General features: G+C 40.7%; 1 protein-coding gene across 2 annotated transcripts; it reads right to left on the bottom strand.

Annotated features, from left to right (window-relative positions):
* Positions 1 to 1,951: 1,951 nt before the first annotated feature.
* mpp2b (MAGUK p55 scaffold protein 2b) lies at positions 1,952 to 24,992 on the bottom strand. Of its 2 annotated transcripts, XM_058061233.1 has the most exons (13): positions 24,711 to 24,992; positions 20,087 to 20,170; positions 10,767 to 10,867; positions 8,199 to 8,351; positions 7,864 to 8,019; positions 7,429 to 7,656; positions 5,499 to 5,630; positions 5,287 to 5,389; positions 3,469 to 3,537; positions 3,238 to 3,399; positions 2,972 to 3,174; positions 2,774 to 2,902; positions 1,952 to 2,692 (listed from the first exon to the last, which is right to left on the bottom strand). In XM_058061233.1, exons 2-13 carry the CDS (start codon positions 20,115 to 20,117, stop codon positions 2,516 to 2,518), a joined length of 1,644 nt encoding a protein of 547 aa, XP_057917216.1. In that variant the 5' UTR covers positions 20,118 to 20,170; positions 24,711 to 24,992; the 3' UTR covers positions 1,952 to 2,515. The 2 variants fall into 2 exon arrangements, with proteins under 2 accessions (XP_057917216.1, XP_057917215.1); XM_058061232.1 differs by lacking the exons at positions 20,087 to 20,170; positions 24,711 to 24,992 and adding an exon at positions 17,225 to 18,508.
* Between the last annotated feature and the right edge of the window lie 1,703 nt (positions 24,993 to 26,695).

Below are 26,695 nucleotides of genomic sequence, written 5' to 3'. Positions count from 1 at the left end.
TTTAACACAATTAGAGCCCTCTAGACATGAAGTAACAACCCTATAGTCACTTTTACACTTGATTGCCCAACATGGTAGACATAATAAGAGACATTCATTCATTCATTTTCTGGGCAAGAGGCAGGGTACACCCTGGACTAGTGGCCAGCCAATCACAGGGTACATATAGACAAACAACCATTCACACTCACATTCATACCTATGGACAATTTGGAGTGGCCAATTAACCTAGCATGTTTTTGGAATGTGGGAGGAAACCGGAGTACCTGGAGAAAACCCACGCATGCACGGGGAGAACATGCAAACTCCACACGGAAATGGCCGAGGGTGGAATCGAACCCTGGTCGTCCTAGCTGTGAGGCCTGCGTGCTAACCACTTGACCATAGACGTAAGAATAATAATATGGAAGTGACAAGGGATTACTGTACCCAGAACATGAGACAAATTGTCTTTGTTTTTGTTTTCTAGTCTTACATTCAGGTCCACACTAATTATGACAAACTAATTTCAGTCAATCGTTATAAATATGTTACATAACAGAGATGTTTTTCACCATTTTAGCTGCATTAGTAAAGAGACGGCTCCTCGTTTCAATATAAAGTCACAATAAAGACGCATCATGTCTTGTAGTTTGACCCCAAACTGACAAGTGTTTGGCCAGGGGGTCCGCCGCCCGCCTATGAGATGTATCCAATTACACTGCCTCTGGCCCCTCATCACTGGATGACCCCGTCAAGCAGCGCCCACATGCACCCACCCCGCCGGCAGAGGCACCACCGGGCGTCCTTCAGCTAAAAAACAACCATAAGAAAACTCTGAACAATGTGTTTTCATGTATTTTGTACTTCCTGCTTCCACGTGAAATAACAGTACGTACCTATATATATATACACACACAAAGTATTTTTTAGTGATCATATATAGTCTTTATTCCCATACACTACTTCCAAGTTGAAGTTAAAATAAATATGTATAAGTTGCCAGTATTGTTTGGAACAGGAAGTGAAATGTCCTGTGATTGAGTTTCCTTGGCTTCTTGAAGCACGTTAAGGCAAAAGTATGAATGATGAGTTTTGACATCACAAAAAAAAAAGTCTAACATAAACAAACAAATGTTGGTCTTGTTAGTATTCGTTTGTCGTTTACTGCAGGCTACTTTTCTCTTCAGATTATTTGTATTTGGTTTGCAAAATCTCAGTGCTACAAATACAAGTGCAGGCTGGAGTCCATCATGTATAGATTAACGTAACGTATACGCAGCATGTTTCACATGTGCTGGATGTTTCTATTGCTGTTCATGTTCTCAACGTGTACAAATCAGACTACTGTATATAATCTACTGGTAAAATAGATGGAATTTATTACAAATATCACATTTGGTATGTTTCCTTCCTCTATCCTCTATCTGCCTGTCTGTCTGTCTGTCTTATAGCAATCCAATGTAAACATTACACTACATTAAGTATTTCAGATTTGGAAGGCTAAACGTTGAATACCCTCTAAAATACTCTCTACTGCTCTATAGTAGGGATGGACATTTGACTATATTTACAAATTATAATATTTGGAAGGGAAGCAGGAATCACTGAGTAACAGAACCTCTCCTTTTGTATGCCGTTTACAGAAGAAACATTTTTAAAAATATATATTTTTATGAACAGTATTGGGAATTTCTTTTTGAGTGCATTAGTTTTCGCTCCAAAATTGAATAATATAATAGTAATGCAGCAAAATCAAGAAACCAAGTTAACGCTAACATGCCAAATATTCTACTTTGCACCAAATGTGTTGAAAATGTTCCACATTTTGTGTTTTTCCCAAATAAAAAAAGGCCATAAATCATAAAAAAATATATATTTTGCATTTGTATTACTGTTGTATGAGAGGAAGCATTTGGGACCTAAGTTTTAAGAATTTTAAAATCAATTTCAGTAACCAATATCAAGTTGATTAATAAAAAATAAAAAATTAATAAAGTAAAACAAAAAAAATATATTAGGAAAGCAGGAAGTGAACAAATGTAACAGTTACTGATTGTAAAAGTACCAGATGGAGGGGTAGGATTTAATAAGCTTTGCTTCTTCCTACTCCTTTTGGACATGTGGAACTGGGAACTGATTATGGGATGTACTCAATTGGAATCTGATGCATGTTGAAATGAAATTAAACCATTACCATTACCATTACCATTACCATTACCATTACCAAGTCAAGTCGTGCATCTAATTTTGCCTCAACTTGTTCAAGACAGGATCACCAACGGAATCGTCACAGTTATCCAAACAAAGATCGAAAGGCTTGTTATGCCCATCCCCACTCTACATCTATTCCATGTTTGGAAGAAGCACGTCCCACTCCCACGATTGCACTGTACCCCATCGTCAACTCCAGAACCGTTTCAATAGCAACAAAATTACAAAATTAAATACGACATCAAAGACACCCACTTGGATGGCAGCGCGGGGGATCGAACCGTCCACCATTCTCCATCCATCCTTTGGTCTGCTCCGAGACTCAAAACACCCAGCTGACAGGCACCCACTGTTGCTCGTTGAACAGTTTTTCCATGGCGGCCCGTAAACTTCGAAACGTTACCTCGAGACCGTCGTTTACGATACAGAGGTCAAAGTAATGTCCGTACGCCCTCTTGATGCGCTCGCTCTCGTCCACCGTCCTCTTGAGCTCGGAGTCCTAAAAAAAAAAAAGGATGACAACGGGACGTCACGGTCGTGCACGTAAAAAAGCACGAGTCTGACTCGAGTCGCCGCTCACCGTTAGCTGCTTAGTGACCACGCCCGATTCTATTGCTGACCTGTTCATGGCTTTGAGGACCTCAAAATCAGGCGCCTCGATGAAAACAACGTAGGGCAAGAACTCCGACGTCCGCAGGACTTTGAGAGCCTTCAGAATCATGTACATTTACATACTGCTGTTGCATCACAGCCGTGTACAAATGACTTGTTCTACTACCTGGGGGTTCACATCCAGGATGCAGATCTTTCCCGTTTCTGTCACCTCGTGTATGGAGTTAATTTTCGTGCCATACAAGTTCCCGTCGTACTCGCCGTGTTCCAAGAAGCGTCCGTTTTTGATGTCACACTCCATCTCACCGCGTGTCATGAAGGAGTACATCTGACAGTCCCTCTCGTCCACCTTCGGCTTCCTGGAGGTAACTGGACACCAAAAGCTCAGATAAGGTTATTGAAAAAGGAAACTGGATGTGTCGCTGCACTCACAAGGGATGGTGGTGCCGTAGCGCTGGGGATCCAACACCAGCAGCTTGTTCTTTAGACTGCGGCGGCCAACGCCCTGGGCGCCAATCAGGACCAATGTCTTTCTCCTGAATGGCGGCACCTTGGCAACCTCCTCATAGATCCGCAGCTCGTGGCGATCAAATTCTGTCAGAGACGCCATTAAGCAGGGATCCGATACGAAGAGGACGGTCTAGAAAGGTGGGGTTCAAATACCTGCGTTCTTGGTGGTTAAATACATCATCTTCTTCTTCTTCTTGCCACCCATTCCAGCACAGAGAGGACCTGAGAGGGACACCAACACAATGAACTTAGTGTTGTCATTGCCAGGATTGTCACCATTAGAGTACATAGCCATTGCTACATTATCACTGACCACTAGATGGCAGCATGCAAACGTGCTGCTGCAATAAGAAGATGTATATTCCTGACGGCAGCTTACATTAATAGTGAGTATATAGACTGTATATTACATATACACTGATGTGACCAGTACACCTTACAACAGAGGTCTCAAACATGCGGCCCGTGGGCCAAATGTGGTCCACAGGACACTAGTTTGAGGCCCCCGCCTTGATATGAAAGTTTAATGTTAAGTTTGATATGGATGCTGTATGGTATCATGTACCCAGAAAAAATTATTACGTTTGATTAATGTTCATGTTAAAGGTTAAATAACTGTTAATAGTTATCCTCCCTATCCGTGTGGAAGTGGTAAGTTTTTGGCTATTTAAGTTTAAAGGAAATAACTTGAAGGCTACCGTTTAGGTCGCTAGCTCTCTAGTTTGCGAGTTAGCATGTGTCTCAAGACCCTGCAGTTGCGCAATATGTTGTAAATAAATGTATAAATGTGACTATAGTCGTGTTTTGTCAGGTCTACAGGGCTCTAATAATGCTTTGTTCATTTTAATCTGGAAAAAATAATTTGTCTACCCACCAACTATATGTGGTTTCTTAAGTTTTTATTATTTGCCGTTTTATTATTATTATTATTATATTTATTTATTTATTACTGATTGATTGATTTTCTTTATTCTTGATTTGTTTATTTTATTTTATTTTTTGTTTTATTTTTGTTTATCTTATTTTGTGTAGAAAAATAAAAAGTAAGATATTTGAGAACAGTGGAATGTTTTATCAGAGCTTTTCTTGTAGAAATTTGGAACCAAAGCAAAGTTTTAAATTTTTTTTTGCTTTTAATAAATGCGTTTTTTTTGGAAAACCTGATGCGGCCCAGTCTCACCCAGACCCGAGCTCCAGTGGCCCCCAACTAAAGTTTTGTTGGTGTTATGTAAAATCAGTAGTGATGAGTAGATGATTACTCATTCAGAAAAAAAATGTCTAGCAATAACAAAACATTAAAATGAACATAATTTTGCTGCCCTCCATATATATATATATACTGTTTTCCTCAATTCTCGCCTCCAAACAGGCGGAGAAGCTTCACTCTGCATTGCTTCAGCACCTCAACGCTTCACTGAACAACTGTGTTCCTTCCATACGCAAGTGCATTAATGGAGTGATCCCTCCTGTCAGTCACAGTCGTTTACATCTGTGGTGCTAGGCGTGGCCGCTAGCATACAAACAAGGTAAGAGACTTTTCTTAAAACCCTGTAATCGTGGACTCAATCTCATGTATCGTCTCATGAGTTTGGTGCCACCCCCGAGCGAGGAGCTGAACCTCTCGTCGAGTTGTCGTCCAGAAAGAAGGGCGACACCGTGACTCACCGCGGCGCCCCGTGTCTGCCAATGACTGCACAGAGCAGTTACGGGTGTAAATGAAATATAGCCAAAGCGAGGTTTGACGATTGATGTAGTCGACTGTGAAGGTTAATAACCAGCAACCTCTAAAGGTCCTGAAGTCCTGCTGTACCCATTCCAAACTACGGAGGTGCCAGCATGAGATGCGTGCTTGAGCCTGAGAGGAACAGATGTTGTCTTTGGTGCCGGCGTGTTTATGCAGCACGGGGTCAAATCTGCATAATTGCAGGTTTTTTCCCTCTCCCTTTCCCTTTGTTGTCGGCGTTGCTGTACCTGTGGTAACAAGCTCCAGATCTCTTTTCACGAAGGCTTTTCTCTTCTCCTCCAGGAGCTGACTTGGAATTAAACCTGCACTCCCTCCCTGGATGTGGCAGGCCTAAGGTGGAAACATATCAAGCTGAGGAAAAAACAGGTCAACAAGTCCGGAACTCCTCTATGAATATCTCGGTGCATGCACATCTCGGTGCATGTGAATCTGTTCTGACCTGCCACCAGTTGAGGTCTTCCTGGTTGAATATTTGCAGAATGTCGCCACTGCAGAAGCTAAGTCCTGCCTCTTTGCAGGGAATCAGATTATCGTGGGATGGGTCGTAGTCAAAGTGACACTTGACAAAGGCCTGGAATGGGAGGTGTGAAGATTATAACGGACATATACACTTTCACTGTCATTATATTTGGTATTAATGTAGAAGTGTACTATTTATGCTGAGCTTATTTAGCCACACGACAGAGGCTGGGTGTCCATCATTAATAAAACACCCATAAAGATCCCAGTCTACTCTCTGTCACAGTTTACAGCACATAAAGCAAAGCCAAAACCGCAACCTTCACTGACAGCACAAGGAGAGACCAACATTGAGAAACAAGGAGAGAGAGAGAGAGAGAGAGAGAGATGGATAGATGAGTAGAGCCAAAATGCGTCGCCATGGAAACCATTCCCTGCCCCCTCTGCACTTGACGCCTTTTCTCATACTCGAATGACTTATTAACGTTAAAAATACACAGCTATGTTTCAACAAGCGAGTTGAAACAATGTTGGAGGGCCTGGAATGAACGTGGAAGCGAGATGGGGGCTTTTTTTTCAGGAGCTAAAATGGAGTCCATGCTAATCCAGTCCAATTACATGGCCCTTTAAAAGAAAACTGCACTTTTTTGGGGGTAATTTTGTCCATTATTCCCAATTCTTATGTGAAACACGAGCACTACACGAGTCTTTCCCTTTTTGGTGCAATTTAAAGAGAAAAACAGTTAGCATGAGGAAGCTAACACCCATGGGACTATTTAGCTAACCTACAAATCCCTCTAAAAAACTAACATGTTTTTGTTTTATGTACTACATATTGTTACCACACAGTAACAGGTATATTCATGATAGTATGAAATACTTTTGCCATATTTTGATCATTTTAAATTATGAGAATTTATTTCCGGGTGCGGGCGGCACGGCGGACGAGTGGTTAGCGCGCAGACCTCACAGCTAGGAGACTAGGGTTCAATTCCACCCTCGGGCATCTCTGTGTGGAGTTTGCGTGGGGTTTCTCCGGGTACTCCGGTTTCCTCCCACATTCCAAAAACATGCTAGGTTAATTGGCCACAGGTATGAATGTGACAGCTGGGATAGGCTCCAGCACCCCTGCGACCCTTGTGAGGATTACCGAATGAAAATGAATGAATGAATGTCTCTTATTATGTCTACCATGTTGGGCAATCAAGTGTAAAAGTGACTATAGGGTTGTTACTTCAAGTCTAGAGGGCTCTAATAGTGTTAAAAAACATATTTCCAAGTTCATAAACAGTTTTTTTTTGCTGTAATTTCCAAAATTATAAATAAGGGCGGCAGGGCGGTCGAGTGGTTAGCGCGCAGACCTCACAGCTAGGAGGACCAGGGTTCGATTCCACCCTCGGCCATCTCTGTGTGGAGTTTTCTCCGGGTACTCCGGTTTCCTCCCACATTCCAAAAACATGCTAGGTTAATTGCCGACTCCAAATTGTCCATAGGTATGAATGTGAGTGTGAATGGTTGTTTGTCTATATGTGCCCTGTGATTGGCTGGCCACCAGTCCAGGGTGTACCCTGCCTCGAAGACAGCTGGGATAGGCTCCAGCACCCCTCGCGACCCTTGTGAGGATAAGCGGTATAAAATGAATGAATGAATGAATGTTGTTACCACACAGTAACAGGTACATTTATGATAATATGAAATACTTTTGCCATATTTTGATCATTTTAAACATCATCAGAACTTATTTCCGGGTGCGTTGATTTGACATCCAGACTTCACCAACAGCGTGTCAAGTCAACGCTGCTATCAATCCATGCTGACAACAATGGAGTGCGGCGTGCAGTTTTCCTTCATTCCTTCACATTCCACTTGTTTCATGTTCCCAGATGTGTGTGTTTATTGTCCGGACCGACCTGTCTGGGTGTGTGCGGCTCCTGGTAGCTGGGCAGGATCTTCAGTACCACGCTGCCGCTCGCCTCCTTCAGCATCTCCTGCAGCACTTTGGGATCGTTCCCCACCTCCTTGCCGTTCACCTCCTTAATGATGTCGCCCACGTGGAGCAGACCCTGCTGGTCAATCATGCCGCCGTGGAGGATTCGGGCGATCACCAGCTCACCGCTCTCCACTCGAAACGTCACTCCCTGTACGAACGAGCGCACAGAATTCCATTAGTGCTTGCTAAAGTAAGTATTTCAGTTAAAAGGGAGCAATTACTGCAGTTGGCAATGACAACGGCTATTGACTCCCAAGCTAATGTACCCACGGCAGATAAATCCTCTGCATTTAGTGTTTTCAGGCGTCTCTTTTTATTTCTACAAAACACACCGCAGCGCACTTTCCAAACTTACCAGGTGCTCGCCAGACACCTTTCGAATGCCCACCATCCTAACGGCGTCGGGCGGCACAGGTTGGTTGTTGAGGGCTGCGTCCATGAAGGCACAAGGACTCGGGGGAGGAGTCTCGTAGTTTTTGGATGCTACAGAGTCATGGGTCTCCAGGAGAGACTAAGTAAGAAAATAGATGACAGAAAATGTCGATGTTGTGAAAATGAAAACACAAGATGCTCCAGCCGCTAGAGCACCAAATCAATCATATGGAGAGTGGCCGGCCGGGCATGCATAATCTCGACTCAAGTCCGAATGCCTCTTCGTTGTCAGTTTGCAGTGAGATTGTGTTTAACAACCTGAAAGTGGGGCTCCTTTAGGATGCGGACTAACTCATCGGCTGCGTGGTTCCTGTGTGCCAACGGATTGAGCTCCTTGAGGATGTCCTGGACCAGCTCCACGTTGTTCTCCCTCACTGCCTCGAGCTTGGGCTCCTCAAAGCGCTCGTGTGCCTTGGTTTTCATGAGGAGAAAGCATATGGTGCATGATTTGAATTCTCTCCTGAATACCAGAATTACGACAGAAGTACAGAACAGAGATTAGGAAATCCACTGACCAAGTGCATGTAATTTAAATCATCCCATGTGATGCTCGTCTGCCAATCAAATCTGTGCATTGGTGGACAATGAAGAAAATACTTAATGGCTCTCACTGTGGTTGGCTGGAGTTCCAAAGCTTTAGAAATTGGTTTCTAAATTAATTCAATTAATCCTTAAAAAAAAAGTTTTAAAAGGGGGGGTCAGTGTATTTTTCTACACACAGGGACATGTAGTTTTCAATGGTTTTTATCCTTTAATAACAAAAGGTTTCATTTAAAAACTGCATTTTGTGTTTAGTTGTGTTGTCATTGACTAATATTTACATTTTTGCAAACATGCAAAAAAAAAAAATCAGGAAGGGGGGGGGCCAAACACTTCCACAGCACTACATATTATATTATTATATATAATATAATATAAAATAAATATAATATTATATTATATTATAAAATAAATATAATATAATATCATATTATATTATATTATAAAATTAATATAATATAATATAATATAATATATTATAAAGCAAGAAAAATGCATAGAGGAAACAAAAAAATACCCGATAAGAATTTCATGTCCTGGAGCCCTTATCAAAATGATTTTCAAATCATCTTCCATTCTATGAATTGGCACAAGATTGCTGATTTAGTGTTTTGGCAGATTGCAGTGTAACCTGCTGCAGCAATCTGTCAGTGCCTGGCTCTTGGACAACAATGGTGGCGTGAATATGAAGCAATGTACTACGCAAACAATAAAATCATGTATAAATATATCAGCTTTGACACCGCTTTCTTGATAATTGTGTGAAATTGTATACAGTATTATTTATAATGATATTAATTTGGCACTGTAACGGTCGGGCATCGTGGATGATGTCTTACACACAACTTGGAAACCTTCATGTCAGATTTCTGTTGTAGCAGATGCATTTACATGTCAGCTGGCTGTCGGGAAATCTGATACAAGTTCCTATATCTAAAAAAAAAAAGAGTTGTTGAGGCATTTGGCAGCATTTTCCAAAATAAATGTACAACGTACAACTTGACGTTTGTCGCTGCTCACTTAAAAAAAATGTCAGGCTGCTCTATGATCTCATGTATGACGACAATTGGAGCTTATTGCGAGTCAAATAATCGACTGATTGCTTCATTCTACAGCAGGCATGGTGCAATCAATGCAATTCACTACAGTCATCTACAGACAGAATTGCTCTTTGTCTCTGTCGTCACGTGAGCTTTTCCAAGCACGGCACAATAGCTTGTTAAGTGTTTATGAATCCACCACTAAAGTCCAGTTTCTAGGACCCTAGAAAAAAATGATGAACACAATCAATCAGTAGGGCATCTTTACTCTTGCTTTAGCAGACGTGTCTTTCAACGTTAATAAAGTGGCATAACAAAAATTATCACTGTCACTAAGTTAAACACTAACATGCACCGTGCTAAATAAAACAAAGACAAAAAAATGAGAACTACTGCAATGTAAACACTCCTATCCATACAAAAGAATGTGCATTTTCCTTCTTATTTGGTTTTTGGGTGCTTACTCTTTGCAGCAGAACACGAGAAGAGACACCAATATGTCTGCCACTGCTGGGCTTCAATATTTCTACCTTTGAAAAGTGATGTTACGTTATGAGCTGTACTACTGCGAATGAGTTTACACCAAAAGAAAACGAATTCATGTCATTTTAATATGTGCTTCAAAGCAGGAAGAGAGCACATGTCCCGACTGTTGACAACTTGACAACGTTTGAATAATTCTAATTCTACATGGACAGCTTTCCATCCCGGATTTCATACTAATTCAACACGTATTTTTGATCCCTGAGAACAAACCGTAATGAGATCACACACAAGCACAGCAAACTGTGCAATGTACAATGTGATCTGATGAAATTTCACCCATCTAGACGACTCTTAAAGTGTTAGATGTGCTGCCAAATGCACATGCTCGCACAAAATCCTAGAATCCTGGTTACTTGACAAATAAATGGATAAAAAGAAACGGATAAACTCATGGCTGTTTGTGTCTGCTACTCACTCACACTCTTTTTTTAAAAAAATAGAAATTACCATGTCAAAGCATCAAGGAGAGATGCATTAATGGTGTCGTAATTTTTTTATGAGCAGGAGAAATGATCTCGCATCTCAGACATGAAGCAAACTCTTTTGTTTTCTTTTGGACCAAAATACATTTTCCTTCAAAATTGCTTCAATGCCAAAAATAAAAAATAAAAACTTAAGTTTGACATGTTGTGTTCACAAATAAATGATACAAAATAGCATCATCAGTAACAAGTTATCAGTACTATTACTTCATTCTTACCACTGGGCTCTCCATGATGCCTTTGAGGAAGATGAGGTCCAGGTCATTGGCGGTGGTGGAGCTGATGCTGTCACTCAGCGTGTCCAAGGCCTGATGCATGGCTACACACAAAAAGCAAAATATGCAACACATTATAAATAGGATTGAAACCTGTCTAAAACTCAAACGCTCAATCACATAGAATTATTGGGAGCAAACACTGTAGTGCAGAGGTAGGGAACCTATGGCTCGGGAGCCAGGTAGGGCTCTTTCGATGACTGTATCTGGCTCTGAAGCGTTTCTTACCACAATAAAAATGTATTTTTGCTAACATTTTAAAGTAAACATCACAGAAATGACTGTTAAAAACAATTAACAACTTTATTATGCATTTTAATCCGTCCATCTCTTTTCTACTGCAATACGGCCGACCATATCCATCTTTCCTGATGATATTTTCCAGGTCAAACACCAAAACTCGATTATTACTGGGTAATGCGGTAGTCTACCTCGGTCATTGAGATGTCAACATGTAAATATAAACTTTCCTCCTTTAGTCAAATAGTCACCTAGCTGAAGCTGCAGAACCAAGCCTTCTGACGAAGATGGCCAAAAGAATGAAATATGTGTACAGAGTACGGTGCAAAACCATGCAGCAGCAGAAGTTGCATTAATGGCAGCAAGTATTTGATTTATTATTGGACACTGCGCTGCTCACGAAAGTGTGCTGGCCACACCCCATTGGCGTGGGGTAGTGTGCCTGGTCTACGTAATTAGAGCCCATTATATCTAAAACTGTTGGTCTTACATAAAAATGCACACATTTTATTGCATTCAATGTTTAAAAAAATGTATATGGCTCTCACAGATACACATTTTAAAATATCTGGCCTTCATGGCTCTCTTAGCCAAAAAGGTTCCCGACCCCTGCTGTAGTGTATAGTAGCCATATGATAACCAAGACGGTGTATGAAAACCAAGACATGTTTTGGCATAATTTTTCGACCAAACCGAATCATATTAAAACCAGGTCATACAAAAACAGAGGCTCCACTGTATTACTGTATTATCAAAATACCAGTTTTTCCCTGTTCTCTGTATCAATGGTGTAATTTTACAATCAAACAATCAGCTGGTTGTACTGGTTTTTTTTGAATGGTTTGCACTCAAGGAAAGAAACACAATACTTGAATATTTTATATTTGAAGTCTCTGCGGCTCGTGCTTGAATTTTCTCGTATTTAAATGCATCTGCAAGATTATGTTGTATGATTAGTTTTGCGCAATACACAGTATTTACACTATTTATGTTGAAATATAAACATAAACAACCAGTGGTTACAGCGGCAGTTCCTGTTCGAGAACCCAAGCAGTTCAGGCACGGTGAGGGGAAACTACCGCTGTAGCGACGGCGCTGCAAATCACCATGAAACTACAGTAACTTCAACTTGCGGGTGGCAACCAGGCTTAAGGCTCATGACCACACTTCTTGGGAGTGTGGCCCAGAGTTATGACGGTTAAATCGGCCCGGTTTCGTGGCAGAACCTGATATTATCCCATCTTCAGAATACAGCGGATGAGCTGCCGATTGTCAACCTGAAGATCAAATAACGACATCCCAAATATGGACGTAACACCCACAATAGAGATACAACTCACATCTCGGCTTCTCCTCAGGAGGAGACGGAAGCCAGACAGGAGCTGACGACCATCACGCAGTTCTTCTGCCCTCTCACGCCATAATTTCATGATTGAATGACTAATTACGTTAAATGAGTCTTCCACGGTCAAGTCTTTTCTTCTCGTCTTTTGCACCTAGCACAGCAGATATCAGACCAAGTCCAGACCAGGCCAAGTTACCAGGCCTGCTTTGTTCTCTTTCATCACATTGGGCCTCACTGTATCAGGTATTTCTTTTGGACTTTTGGGGATATTTCTATGCTTGTACTGCACAAATCTCAATAGCGGAATTACTTTTACCTTCTTATTATACTCATTTTATTTTTTTATTATAAAACTTTTTATTGAAAAAGCTTATCCGCCCATTCCGTGTGGGAGTTTTTGGCTTCTTAAGTTCAGAACAAATAAATTCAAGGGTAACTGGTTTGCTTACGAGATAGCGACTGTCTCAAGTCTCTGCAGCACAAGAGTTGAGCAATGTTCTGGAAACAATGAATAACAGGAGTGTAAAGGTTACTGTGTGGGTGTTATTTCATGTCTACAGGGCTCTAATAATGTGTTAAGAAAGCCTTAACCAGGTTTTCTATGCTCTAACTATGATAATATCCCATTTATTAACATTGAAAATCATTTATCACAGATAGGTCTGGAGCCAATTAACCGCCATAAACGTGGGATTACTGCAAATTCTAGTTTATGAATGACCCTGCTCTTCTTTTCAGGGAAAAACAAACAATACCCAAGAGATGTAGCGTGCAAAAGTTAACTAACTGAAAAGTAAATTAGCCTGCAAACAAATGCAAAGATTAATTTAGTCTTAATTACACCCTGCGAGTAAAGTAAGGGAAGCTGCGTATCCGTGAACGTGACCTTGAGCGCCATATTAATAACAATAATTCTAAGACAGTGTGATGGCCTTTGGCGTCACTTGTCAATAAAGAAGCAATTACAAAGCGAGCAAATGAAAACAGGCTTTTGTGTCCTGAAGCCTCGTCATAGCAAGGAGGGGTACAATCAAAGCCAATGTCATCGAGGCGGCTAAACAATCTGCGCCGTTATTGTTTGTGCTTAGAGCACGGCAGGGGACCGTGAACCTCTTACGCAGCATTTTGTGAAGGTTGCTTTGTTGCTAAGGAGTGGCGGTTAGAAAAAGAGAGCGGGGATATTGAGAGGAGTGTGTTGCTGATTCTCGAGGGGCCGTGAAAGCTTTTCACTTTGTCCAATAAATCCTTCCAGATAATATGTAATTACTAGCAATCGTTTGGGTGGTTTAAGATGGGGCGACTAAAGAGAGACGTAACCTTTTATGTGAAGCATCTATTGTGGCGTATGTCACACCTGATGATTCATTTTATGAGTTAATGCGTTCATTAGTCATCACTCGGAATTGCTTTACCGTTTCCATACTGACGTCCTTTCGGAGTCAGGAGCTATAATAGGAAACATATCACTTTAGTCAACATACTTGTATTCATCTTTAGGGTGGTATTCATACGGCGTAAACGTGGGGGCATCATGTGGTTGAAGGATTTATCATTATATGTTCATCTGTTTCAGAAGCTTCAAATTATTGGCATGCATCATTCATTCATTCATTCATTTTCTACCGCTTTTCAAAACATCTATGGAGAAATTATTGAAATCGGATTAAGAGCTGTCAAACGCATTATTAAAAAGTGGAAGGACAGTGGGGAAAAAATGTGTGTACATTTTCCATCCCCCAATACGAGCTCTTGGTGAAAAATGAATGCTCTCTGGACAGAAATAAATGAGACACTTGCAGAAGCTCGCGGAAACGATGCCACAGGGAATGCATAATCAAAGCTAAAGGCGATGGAAGAAAATATTTGTATGTGTGGACTATTTTTTGGACACGGCGGCGTATTGATTTGCATTGGAAAAAGCAAGTACTAGGGGTACAAGACTGGGGTTCCAAGCGTGCGGACACATGTGCGGACACAAGTGCGTGGGACCGATGCTTGTAGAAGATATTTCACATAATCCCTGTGTCATAACAGGAAATGGCAAAAATCTGCAAGTACTGAGACCACCATAAAAAAACGTCCATGTTTGACACCTGGCTCTCTCCAAACCGGATCCTCTTGCTAGCTTTACCTTCATGTCATCCTCCAATTTCAGAAGAACATTTGTGTGGGCAAAATTCGTCAGTACGGTTTAGGGCAGGGGTGGGCAAACTTTTTGACTCGCGGGCCGCATTGATTTAACAAAACGGGGGGGGGGGGGGGGGGGGGGGGGCAGACTATATATTTTACACGTAACAGTCCACCTGATATTATTGTATCTGTAAAAGTGTCATCCAATCTGCTATTATTATTTTATATTTATATTTAAATATTTTATATTTAAATATTTTATATTTAAATATTTTATATTTAAATATTTTAAATTTTATTATTATTTTTATTATTATTATTATTATTATTGTGTCCCTTTTTTCAGGAGCAGTTTGTAAACAACAGACCACATCAAATAACAAAATTGATAAAACCATCAAAAGGTTGGCTCAAGCCATGATTGCCAGTTCGTACGTTGAGTTTAAATGAAATACTTTGGAAAGAACGGACGGACGGGCCGTATTCAAACACTTGGCGGGCCGGATGTGGCCCCCGGGCCGTAGTTTGCCCACCCCTGGTTTAGGGAGCATGCAGACACTATGTATCACTTTTAGTGCAGGAGGAACTTTCATTGTGTGCAAGTCTGCGTCGGGCTATGGATGACGTGAGACGCTCGTGCACTCGTGGAGCGTGATGAGCGAGCGTTCGCATCGGTGACAAGTTGACGCATGAGTGCCGGAATTTTGCCGAGCGCATCTAAACATTTTTAACACACAAACTCATCATCACACAATCAAATCAAAAGTGTTTCAACTGCTCGTCGAGTTTGTGCGCGGCTCAAGCGCTAATGTAATAGCTTGTCAGGGAGCAACGCGGACAAAATAATTGCAAGCGTCAGCATATCATCACTTCGTACGTACCCTGAGCCAGAACAGATTTCAATTGTCCCATTCCCTTGGTAGCAGGCAATGATCTCTGACAAGTTAAACCAGCACACTTTACTCCAAGACCTCTATGCGAGTACAGCTCTATCTGGCAATATTTCCACATGGTGGGAGATGACAATTTTATGGACTGTGTGTATTGTGTGTGAGAGAAAGAGAAAGTGGGTGAAGTGCGAGTAGAGAAAGAGTGGCAGTGTTTGAAGGTTGCAAACCGACACAATGATCATTGATCTGATCATTGTTCCATATGAATACTCATTACCGATCAGGAATGTATAATGTAGTAAAAGGATCACACTATCACACACAAAAGCAACTAAGTTAGGTACCGTAACTACTACAAGTTACATGATTTTACAAAACAGGATATGTTGCACACATGGTATAGATTGTGACATACAATACACTCGGAAAGAATGCAATGATGCTTCAAACGTTTAATGCGTTTTCATGCACGACGTTGCGACGTTTTCAATATGGCAACCATGACGACTTAGATGGGGTTTTAACAACATGATGCAACGTACAGTGTGTATGCATGGGTCACGGATGACAAATGATGCAAGCACGTACAGTACATGGACACACGCATATCGGATATTAATGTGCAGTATGAAACACTATGAAATATTAATGAACCCTGTCAATTATGAATAGGATGTATGGTGCTTTCAACCCTATGATGCTGGCAAATATCTGTGCAATACAGAAAATGCATATACTGTAGTTGCTGTTCAAAATGTAAATCACATTTTAGTTAGTTTTTTTTAAGAGTAATTTAAAAAAAAATAATGAAAAAAAAAGTTCATACTATTAAACAATTCATGGAGAACTTCAGACATTTCATCCAAAAAGAACTATAATTAGGCGGCACGGCTGTCTAGTGGTTAGCACACAGACCTCACAGCTAGGAGGACCAGGGTTCGATTCCACCCTCGGCCATCTCTGTGTGGAGTTTGCATGTTCTCGTGCATGCGTGGGTTTTCTCCGGGTACTCCGGTTTCCTCCCACATTCCAAAAACATGCTAGGTTAATTAGCCACTCCAAATTGTCCATAGGTATGAATGTGAGTGTGAATGGTTGTTTGTCTATATGTGCCCTGTGATTGGCTGGCGACCAGTCCAGGGTGTACCCCGCCGCTCGCCCGAAGACAGCTGGGATAGTCTCCAGCACCCCTGCGACCCTCGTGAGGAAAAAGCGGTAGAAAATGAATGAATGAATGAAGAACTATAATTAAAACCATAATCAAAAATCGTTAGGAACTAAAAGCTAAACAAAGAATCTGAATCGTTCCAATATGAACGCTACCCTACAGAGAATGGTGGTGTGGTCTGATACTGGAAGACGTGTTTTGAAGGACACTTCTCGATGGGATATCCCGATTCTAAACTTATTTTCTACAAGAAGAAAAAACAGCAATACAAACTTCTTAACTTCATATTCCACTCGCCCGCCTTGCATGCTCCCATTTGGACATTCAGAGAGCAATAAAATGACTGACATTGTGTTAGTCATCCTATCTTTTTATGTATCCATCGCTGTCCTTGTAGTTTACTACTGTGCATGCTGCCCTGGGCCCAATCTGTCTCTCCCTGTCATCGTCACTAAAGAGGCACACAACTACTAGCCAGCAACCAGAGCCTTATACATAATGTCACATGCAGAGTTGCATTCAATGCCTTCATATCTTATACCTGTACAAATTGTTGCTTACTGGTCATACTGGTAAATATGATACGCTGACTGCAGCAACTCCTGCAGGTAAACAACCGTGGTCTTACCTTCTCCCCCTATCTTCATCTCCAGGCCCTCCAGGGAGTAGGCTGAGTCCCCCTCCTCAAGGGAGAGTCTTCCAAACAGACTGCCAGCCATGGTGACCAACACCTCACTACAGCGCGTCCACACACACACACACACACATATACGGCAACACACCCAAAAGTGTGTGTAAGGTGGAGTAAGAGCTCTTCCCAGTCCTCGTCGTCCTGCCAAAGAGCTCCTGGCTCTTTCCTGCCGCTCCACCTGCTCTTGACGTAATTGTGTATGTGCTGTGCCCCGATGTCCTCCGCATGAATGAATGCAGACGACACGCTTGTGTGCACGAGTAGAGGGAGCCAGAAAAGAGAGAGAGTGACACACATAAAAGGGGAGTGGGGAAGAAAATAGGAAGTGTGATGCTTACTCCAGGTGGAGGAAGAGAGCGAAAAGGAGGCTGGACAATGTTGCTCAAGGCGTCCCTGTGAGGGTTAAGTTGGGGGAGATGAGTCGCAGTGGGCTGGCTTGTGAGAAGGAGATTGGTCGAGGAGGCGGCGAGAAAGGAGAAGAATCATAAATGAGCAATAAACCTTTGCTGAGGTGACATCAGACGGAACAGAAACATTCAGCCTTGCCAAGGCAGAAGGAGCGCGGGGACGTTCATCGTTGTGGCATCCGCACATGCTGTGAAGGGAGTGTATGTAAAGTATATAGGTGACAAATATGTTGCTTAATTTAACGCTAAAATCATGATTACTTATTTATGCAATACATCAAAGGACAAACGGATGTAATATGGCTAACTTTTCCAACGGGATCAACCAGCACTGAATCAACCGCACAGGAAATACTTCCCCACACTTCCTTCTCCTCATGATGACAACATCCATACACACACAACCGCATGAGCATGCTAAACTACCTGGAAGATAACCCCTGCTGGCATCCATTCACACTCATTCTGCCAAAATTTGCTCGTTTTTATCACCATTTCAAACTGTTTAGGCGGGAGGGGGCTTTTCTGAGAGAATTTCTGAGAGATTCTTAAACAGTAAATTCCGATTTTATTGGCCAGTTATGGTATTTTTCACCTTAATATTACTAGTTTACTCTCTTAATATTTATCTTTATTTGTTTCCTTTTGTTTTTCTTATTTTATTCATTAATTATATTTTTAAATGTGCTGATGGCCGGTCAAAAAGCAGTCGCGGACCGCAAATGGCCCCCGAGCCGCACTTTGGACCACCCCCTGTACTAAATGTTCAGCTGCTACGTCTCAATAAACTGCAATACATAGAGAATTCTGCTGCTCGCCTTCTCACTCCCGCCACCCCCCCCCCACCCCCGTGACCACATTAACCATGTCCTCCAGAAGCTCCACAGGCTCCCTGTCCTTCACAGCGCATTCACTTCAAAATCCTTCTCCCGACCTACAAAGATCTTCACAACCAGACTCCCTGTTACTTCACAAACTTCCCGTACCCTCCGCTCCTCCGATGCCAACCTCGAGTCCGTGCCACATAGAACCAGTGAACCTCCGGACTTGGGGAGATCGAGCTTTTCCATTGATACTTACCTTCTGGAATCCTCTCCCCAATTTCAGGAGAGTCCAGACCTCAAATCAAACTAAACTGCAGCTTTGAAATGATAACGCAATTGTAGATGATAGCAGTGTTTCCAACAGCACCACAGTCTTATTCGTGGCGGTGGGTTGCATAATTGGCCAAACTGCAGGGTTGGCGGTTAGAACCCGTTAGAACCCGTTAGAACCCATCTACTGCCGTTGTTTCCATTGAAAAGACGCTTATACGTATGTGCAACTGACCAGTCGCAACAGATACGAGAGTACATGCCTGGTGGGCTGCAAAGCATCTAACAGAAACATCCCCCTGGGACGTGACTAATTTTAGACGAGGAGTTTGAGCCAACCATTAGCCAGCTCATTAAGTCCCATTAAAACTAGTGAGATGAAATACACGTCTGGCGTGCTGGATTAGCCTCAAAGCTTTCACTATCACCTACCTCCACTCCCTTGGCATCTCTTGGCTTTTTAAGGCACGACGCTTTAGAGGCTCCAGTCTATTGTTAAATGTTTAACTTTACAGAGGCAACATTTGTCATAAAGTTATAGTGTTGCATTGTAATTATTCTAAATGTTGAGTCTTGAACCAGTCACGATGTGCTAACAGATAATATGGTACCCATTCTGTAATTGTATGGTCATAAAAATAAAAATAAAAAATAAAATACAAAAATAAAATAATAATAATAAAAAAATAAAGAAAAAATCTTAAATTATATTAGGAAAGCAGGAAGTGAACAAACAGCTAATGACTTTGTCCTGTGCACATCATTGTCTCTTGTCATTGACTTTTATAGCCCAGTAGAGTCAACCGAGATTACTCAGGTAGAATTAACAAAATGTTCCGGAAAAGCCACTGTTAGCTGCTGGAAACTGCAAACCGACTGAAAAATAAATTAAATAAAAAAAAAAAAAAAAAAAAAAACATGTATGGTCATATCACCTCATACTTCGGTATGTGACAAAAATAAAATAAAATTAAAATTAAAAATAAAAAAAAAACATGTATGGTCATATCACCTCATACTTCGGTACGTGACAAAAATAAATAAAATTAAATTAAAAATTAAAAAAAAACATGTATGGTCATATCACCTCATACTTCGGTACGTGACTAAAATAAAATGAAAAAAAACTATAATAGGAAAGCAGGAAGTGAACAAATGTAACAGTTAGTGATTGTAAAAGTACCAGATGGAAGGGGTAGGATTTAATAAGCTTTGCTTCTTCCTACTCCTTTTGGACATGTGGAACTGGGAACTGATTATGGGATGCATTCAATTGTAACCTGATGCAAGCCACTTACCAGAATCTGAACAGGACGTTGCCACCGGCATTTTGATCAATGTCTCGTGTCTGTTTTAGTCTTCCAGCAAACTTCTTAGGTCAACTGTTGAGAAAAAGTGTCATACAAGAGAGAAAAATTCAAAACAATTCATGTCATGATTGGTTAAATTCCCAAGCATACCAGTCCGCTACATTCAGTAGCGTTATTATATTCAGTAGGAGGAAATCAAGGAGAGACAGCACAGCGTTTAAATTCATCTGTAATTCGTTTTACTGCATAATGTGCCTCTTATGATTAGTTTATGATTAGTTATGATTGGCAGTTTTTGCAAATGTTTAAACAAAGCGAGATAGCTTTTAGTTGGATAATATTAGAGTAAAAAGAAATGCCTTCCTGGCATGATAACAGTCACAACTGTTGTGTTTTTAATCTTTTCAAACGTCCCCTCCCACACTAACTGCTATCTAAATCTGTTTGGGACCATGAATGGACATCCCCGCAGTTGCTGCCCTTGTGCCCGTGGGGGAATATTAGCAGCAGATGGACAGGTTGAACAAGCGGGTGAGTGTGCAGGCCAGCCAACATTGGCTTAGAAAGGATCTGTTGATTCTAATTGATCCATTTAACATCAGGCAACAAGAGAACGAACACCCTGGGATCCAAAAGTGGCTTGTCAGGTGACGTGGGGAAATAAAAGCTGCAAACAGCGAGAAACGTAGAAACGTAAAGTGTGTGTTTGAGCAATAATAATGAAGAAGAAAAGAAGAGCGGAGCAGTGCGGCACCATATTAAGTGGGAGGTCAGATAGGAGGGCGGTGGGTTTAAATAATAGGGATGAGGGAAGCACACAGCTGATGAGCCAGAGACACCAGTCGAGGGAAGAGCGGATGCTAATTTCTGGTTGCTATGACAATATGTAGCCATGGCAGAAGCAGCGCTACAGCAGCCGATGTCCCTGCAGGGTCACTCGCTCGTGTAAATAAAAAGAGTCCCGACTTCACATTAAACTTTAAAACGCTCAGGTCCATCATCACTTCTGTTCCCGGTTTTCTTACAACGCTCAATCATAAATGAAAGACTGACGTTAGGCTGTAGAAATCTTGATCATTTATTCAACTTCACCATTATATATGTATAAAATTAGCAATCACTTAACTGTTGCATGCATCTATATACTCTTCCATTAAAATATCAATTGTTTCAAACTAAGCCCAAAATGTCGCTCGCTCACATCATTTGCAGGGATTTACTAGTTTTACAGCTTTTAATTACACTAGCAGCAGCGCGACAGTAATGAATGCTCTCGTGCACACAAAAGGGCGGACCAATGTGGATGTGGTGGTTAATACCCTACAATGCAATCCAGCCCCAGGATCCCGTGTTTGCACAGGGAAATGGCAGAGCTTGTTAAAAGTATGCAGAGGCCACACGGCAGCTAAGAAGCCAAAGCCGATTTCAGCAGAGCTTAGTTTGCCTTCAAGATTTGGAATAGAATGGTCCAAAGTGGAGGGGGAATTGGATTATGGTTGTTTTGGTTTAAGTTTTGGGCTAATTGGTAGCATGGATGAATGACCAATAGTTGTACTCAATAAGTGAAAGTGTAGTCTTGATAAGAGTACAGGAGTGATGTTACCGCAAAAAGCTTTACTCAAGTACATTGTCGGCCCGTTGCTCAATTTTCATTGGCCCTCGAGATATTAACAGTAAAATGCATTGATAATTTGTGGAAAAAGTCACCTCTTGAGAAGGTATTATAGCGGAACCACAAAGGTCAAACTCAATCTGTTCTGGGATGTTGGCCTACCTTCCGTTTGTTCAGATTTCAAAACATTTTTTCCCGTATTAAACAAGGGAAAAGTAATCAGTTCCAGGATCAAGCCGTTACCATCATATAAGCTTTAGTAACTGTCCAAGTAATCTTGACATAAGAAATATACAAAAAAACTATCAATACAAGTTTAAAAAAAACAACTATCAACATTTTCCCATAATACAATTCGTTTGAGCAAAGCATGGACGCAGTGTATTATGGGAAAACTTGAAAAAAATTAGGATTTTAAACTCATATTGATACTTGTTTGTCTATTTCTTCTTAGGTATACCTGTTCTGTGTCAAGTTCCTGTGTGATGAGTTCACACCGAGTAATGACCACCTGTGTTGACAAGCTTGTTGTGAGTACTGATAGCTTGTTATTGGCTCCGACCAAAGAAAGAGCGACGGTTTTGTCACTGACTCGCGAGTGGCGCAGGATTTTAAACGATTAGTGGTAATTCTGAAGTAAACAATAATCAAATCTCAAACAAAAGTCAAGCGGGAATATTTTGAAAGTGATATTTAAGCCTCGAGCAATGACACAAGAGACAGTCGAGGTGTTTTTCATGATGAGTGAGAAGTGCCTTGAGTTGTTTCCACAGTGATACTTGCTTTACAGAATGTAAACACACAACCAACACACACACACACACACACAAAGCAGTGAGCGAACAAGTCTTAATCCACACATGCAGGCTGGCGTCAGGCCTAAAAATAACCCTGTGCTCCCACAGGTTCAGCTCCTCATTACTTTACAAGGGAAAACTGCCGTATCCAAGACAACCAAGCGTGGCTCCTCGTTTTTTTTCCCTGGGCGCATCGCCATGGCAACAAGGGAAAGTGCGTAAAATAAGAAGGATGGAATTGAAACTGATACTATATAAAGATTTGACCGTCATTCAGCTTCATTACAGTAGAATATATATAAGAACGGCATTGCAGGTTCAGCTGTTTTGGACACTAAGCTGCAAATTGCTATATCATTGCCATCAAAATACACAAAAATCACACACATTTTTAGACGGTCAGGGAAAGTAAATTAGTGTTAAAACAATGCACAAACATTACTGACAATATAACTCACAGAAAATGACCAGCACCCGTCATTTATTTATGTAACGTCATTTATATACGTAGCATAGTAACACACAGGGCAACATGCTGGTAGCATGCCTAGATGTCAATAAAGTTACTATTCTACAACAATAATAAAGCATCAGTTTCTAAAATACAATACAGAAGATATTTTTAGCATTATCTGAAAGTAAATGTTATATTTTTGGCTATGGACATAAAGTGATTATGCAGCATAGTGAGTAAACAGCAATATGAAGAATGACGCCAAAGTCATCCTGAACATATCATCAGCATTAAGTAATATCTTTATCATGACACTACAAAGAGGCTCATACATGATTTCATCTGATGCCAAGTCTTTCAGAGGGAATGTGGGGTAATGGACGCACTTTCAAAGAGCCACTTCAAACAGGAAGTGATAAACTATGATGACATTTCCATCAGGGATGAATGAGATTATCTGATCTTGGAGCCGAGCGCAGGAATATTTATGCTAAGTCGCCTACATCCAACTTTAAAACTCTGATAACAATGGTCTGTTATCTCTGCAAAAAGCTCTTTAATGTGAGAAAAATCCCTCACAGAACTTTCATAAGGGCTTTTTATTCTGCTATGTTGTGGTTTAATGTACCTTACATTACCTTTTGACTTCCTAGCAGAATAGAAATGAGTCTCTTTTAACAGGGCATGTAAATATTACTATTATATAACATCACTACTATTATGTAGTCATGAACTATTACTTCCCCCCCCAAAAATGCATTTCCCCATTGAATGACATTGACCAAACTTTTTACATCAAGTACCAACCACTGTTTTTGCTTCCTCCACTTGCCACCATGGTTAAGCTCCAACCATGTGGCTTTCACTCAAGGGTAATTCGCTTGTGGCAAGTTAAACATTAATTATTTTTTCTTTTATATGTACATATTTCAACCTCCCACATCCCTGAAGCATGCAAATTAGGTTAATTGTAGACTCTAAATTGCCCTTAGCTTGTTGTTGGTCTATATTATTATTATTATTATTATTATATGTGCTCTGTGATTGACTGAACCTGAACGAGGACAAGCGGTATATAAAGAGCATGGACGGATTTCATTTGTTTATTTCCAATATACATTATTTTTTTAATCAGGTGTTCTAGCCTAATGCAAAATCCACGTACCATCAGTGGTGCTCATACCACAGTTTGACAACTGACACAGACCTTGAATGTTATCAATAAGCCAGATTTTTTTTTTGGTTATTTACTTGTTTTTCTACTTTAAACGAGGATAAAATGTTTTGCTATTCCATAAGAATGCAATACAGTCAATGCTTTACATGAATGATGTCAAATATGTTGACTTTTTCTACTGTTAGCAAGAGCACCAAAACAACTGCACGAGACAGGGTGTGAGCATGCGCACTTGCAAAGAAAGGCGTATTGTGTATTTAAAGTAAACCTACCTTTACAGTCAAAGATTACTGTTTAAAAATACATATGTGGGTCTAAAAAAAATGAAAATGAAATATCAATTATATTGCAAATGGTATGATTAGATCTAAAAAGCAAGGTTGATGCGAAATCTGGCGTAATATGGCAGGTGCAATGAGGTCAATTATAATAGCACACAGTGAATATTAATAAATATGGCCGGACGGCAGCAATGTAGTCTTTAGTGTATTCGTTGCCGTTTTAATGTAACTGGAGTTCTTAAAACGCATTCTTGTACAATGAAAACGGAACAAGGGGCTTTTGCTGCTCACCTTTATCCGTCCGCCGCGTCGATCAGAGCCTCTTGCGGACGCCACTCAGCTCGCTGCTGGTGGCGGCAGGTCTCGTTTAATCCGGGCTGTCACTCCCAACAGCAACACACTCAAAGTTCTATCTTTAACGGCGACACATTTAGCACTTCCATCGGGGGTTCAATGTTGTCCCTTTTCGTCAAGGTGGTTCAGTGATGGAGCGAGGGCGTTTTGGTTAACGTCAACACACGTGTGGTGGAAGAGTCTACGGTGGGTATGAACCTCCCGTTTTGTCACCGGAAATGAGTTGATGCTTCTTGGTGAGACAGTGACCTCTAGTGGCGTACACTGACGTTACACCCAACTTGCTGACAAAAAAAAAAAAATAAAACTGTCTTTTCCATCGTTCCAATTCCATTATTTTATTTATTGTAAAGTTGAACTTTTTTCATACAAATTATTTACATTTTGTGAAAAAACCAAAAAGGTGTACAAAGAGAAGCATTGGACAATCAGAAAGCGAGAGAAAGACAAACACTCATGCATTTTGAGTCATTGAAGCACATTAAAATTTGATTTAAGATTCAGGAAATCTCAGTGATTTTTAATGTTTGATTTATAAAGAAGATGAGTTATTCTTGGAGTCAATTACCAGTCATTATAATCCAAACTGTAAACGAGGAGACAAAAACATCTTGTAAGTGATACAGTATATTTTAATGTGAATAATTTGATTTGTGTGTCTCCCTCACCGTGGTTCGGAGTCTTGGCTTGAATCAGCCCCAAAGAGCAGCCACGCCATCGCCTGCTCAGGGGTTGACCTCTTCCCATATCTGAAAAAAAGATTAACGGTATTTGCATTCACATTGGGTGCTTGCATCCGCCATGACGGTCAGCGCTCCATCCATCCTGACTCACCTAGTAATTATAAGCTCTTGTTCAATGTGTAATTACACAGCACCTTCATGGATGCTATTTTACCACTTGTGCTTGTGGGAACCTGTTCCCCGACGCAACGTTTGGCTAAACTGAAATATGAGGTTATATATTTGATAGGGGAACAGTTGACCTTTAGAATGACACACATATTGAATCATATGAGGAATGGAGTCATGCCGCAAACGTAAAGATGCAATCTTAGCAACATATTATTGTAGTTTAGGTGGTCAATATCTGGTCAGTGGAGCGGCTTTTATAGCCAGGATGAAAAAAAGAGTCCAGTATATTATCTATATGAGGTATACGGGTGTACCTTTTGTACGTGGATGTATTATGCCGTATGGCACATCATGATCATATATATGCAAGTAGCGCTTCTACTGTTATAAACAGCATATCAAATGAAGCCACTCACAATATTGCCTACAAGGAGGTTCTATATGAAGCTTCCTCTTCTCCGTTTTCAATCCGTCAATCTGGTTCATGTTTTCATGATGCTAGGAAAAAAATTCTCATGACATTTGATAAGAATCCATGAATAAAAAGAAGGGATTTACTTATGCAGGTATGCAGAGTATAGCATAGAGTATAGCCTTCATGAAAAGGTCATAAAAATGTAATAAAACTGTTATATTTGGTTCTCTCTTTCACCATATCATATTTTCAGACATAAAGATATAAAGTTAAGAAAAAATTGTTATGTTTAACACGTTTTTTGCCATAAGAACCGCAGATTTATGTCAGGATTTTGTGGATATAATGGAAGTCAATTGGTCCAAATCGGTCTCAAGGTTAAAGAGCGGAGGCATATTCTATATACCTTGCAAAAAAGGTGATTATATATTTTCTAAAAATAATAAAAATAACAACAACAAGCAAATTATGGCCAAATTTGATGCAATTATCCCGAAAAGTGACCGAAACGTTGATAAACCAAACAATCAAATGACTGTTAGGTAACCCAAATGTGTGAGAATTAAAAATAAATAAGCATTTATATATTTGAATGATTTATATTTTCTTCTTCCGGTTGTGGATGAAAGTTTCCTCATCCGAAGCAATTTATG

Source organism: Doryrhamphus excisus, chromosome 22 (assembly GCF_030265055.1).
Source record: "Doryrhamphus excisus isolate RoL2022-K1 chromosome 22, RoL_Dexc_1.0, whole genome shotgun sequence".
NCBI classification, from domain to species: Eukaryota; Metazoa; Chordata; class Actinopteri; order Syngnathiformes; family Syngnathidae; genus Doryrhamphus; species Doryrhamphus excisus.
Note: the sequence above shows the minus strand (reverse complement) of the source record. Positions and strands in the feature narration are given on the sequence as shown.

What these genes read in the sequence shown, in the direction of transcription:
- mpp2b (XM_058061232.1), bottom strand. Translation starts at nt 17,315, where the DNA reads ATGGCTGGCAGTCTGTTTGGAAGACTCTCCCTTGAGGAGGGGGACTCA. An exon ending in GCATCATGGAGAGCCCAGTG is followed by an intron (nt 8,352 to 10,766) that starts GTAAGAATGAAG and finishes ATGAAAACCAAG; the next exon opens with GCACACGAGCGCTTTGAGGA. An exon ending in TTTAACCACCAAGAACGCAG is followed by an intron (nt 3,400 to 3,468) that starts GTATTTGAACCC and finishes CGTCTCTGACAG; the next exon opens with AATTTGATCGCCACGAGCTG.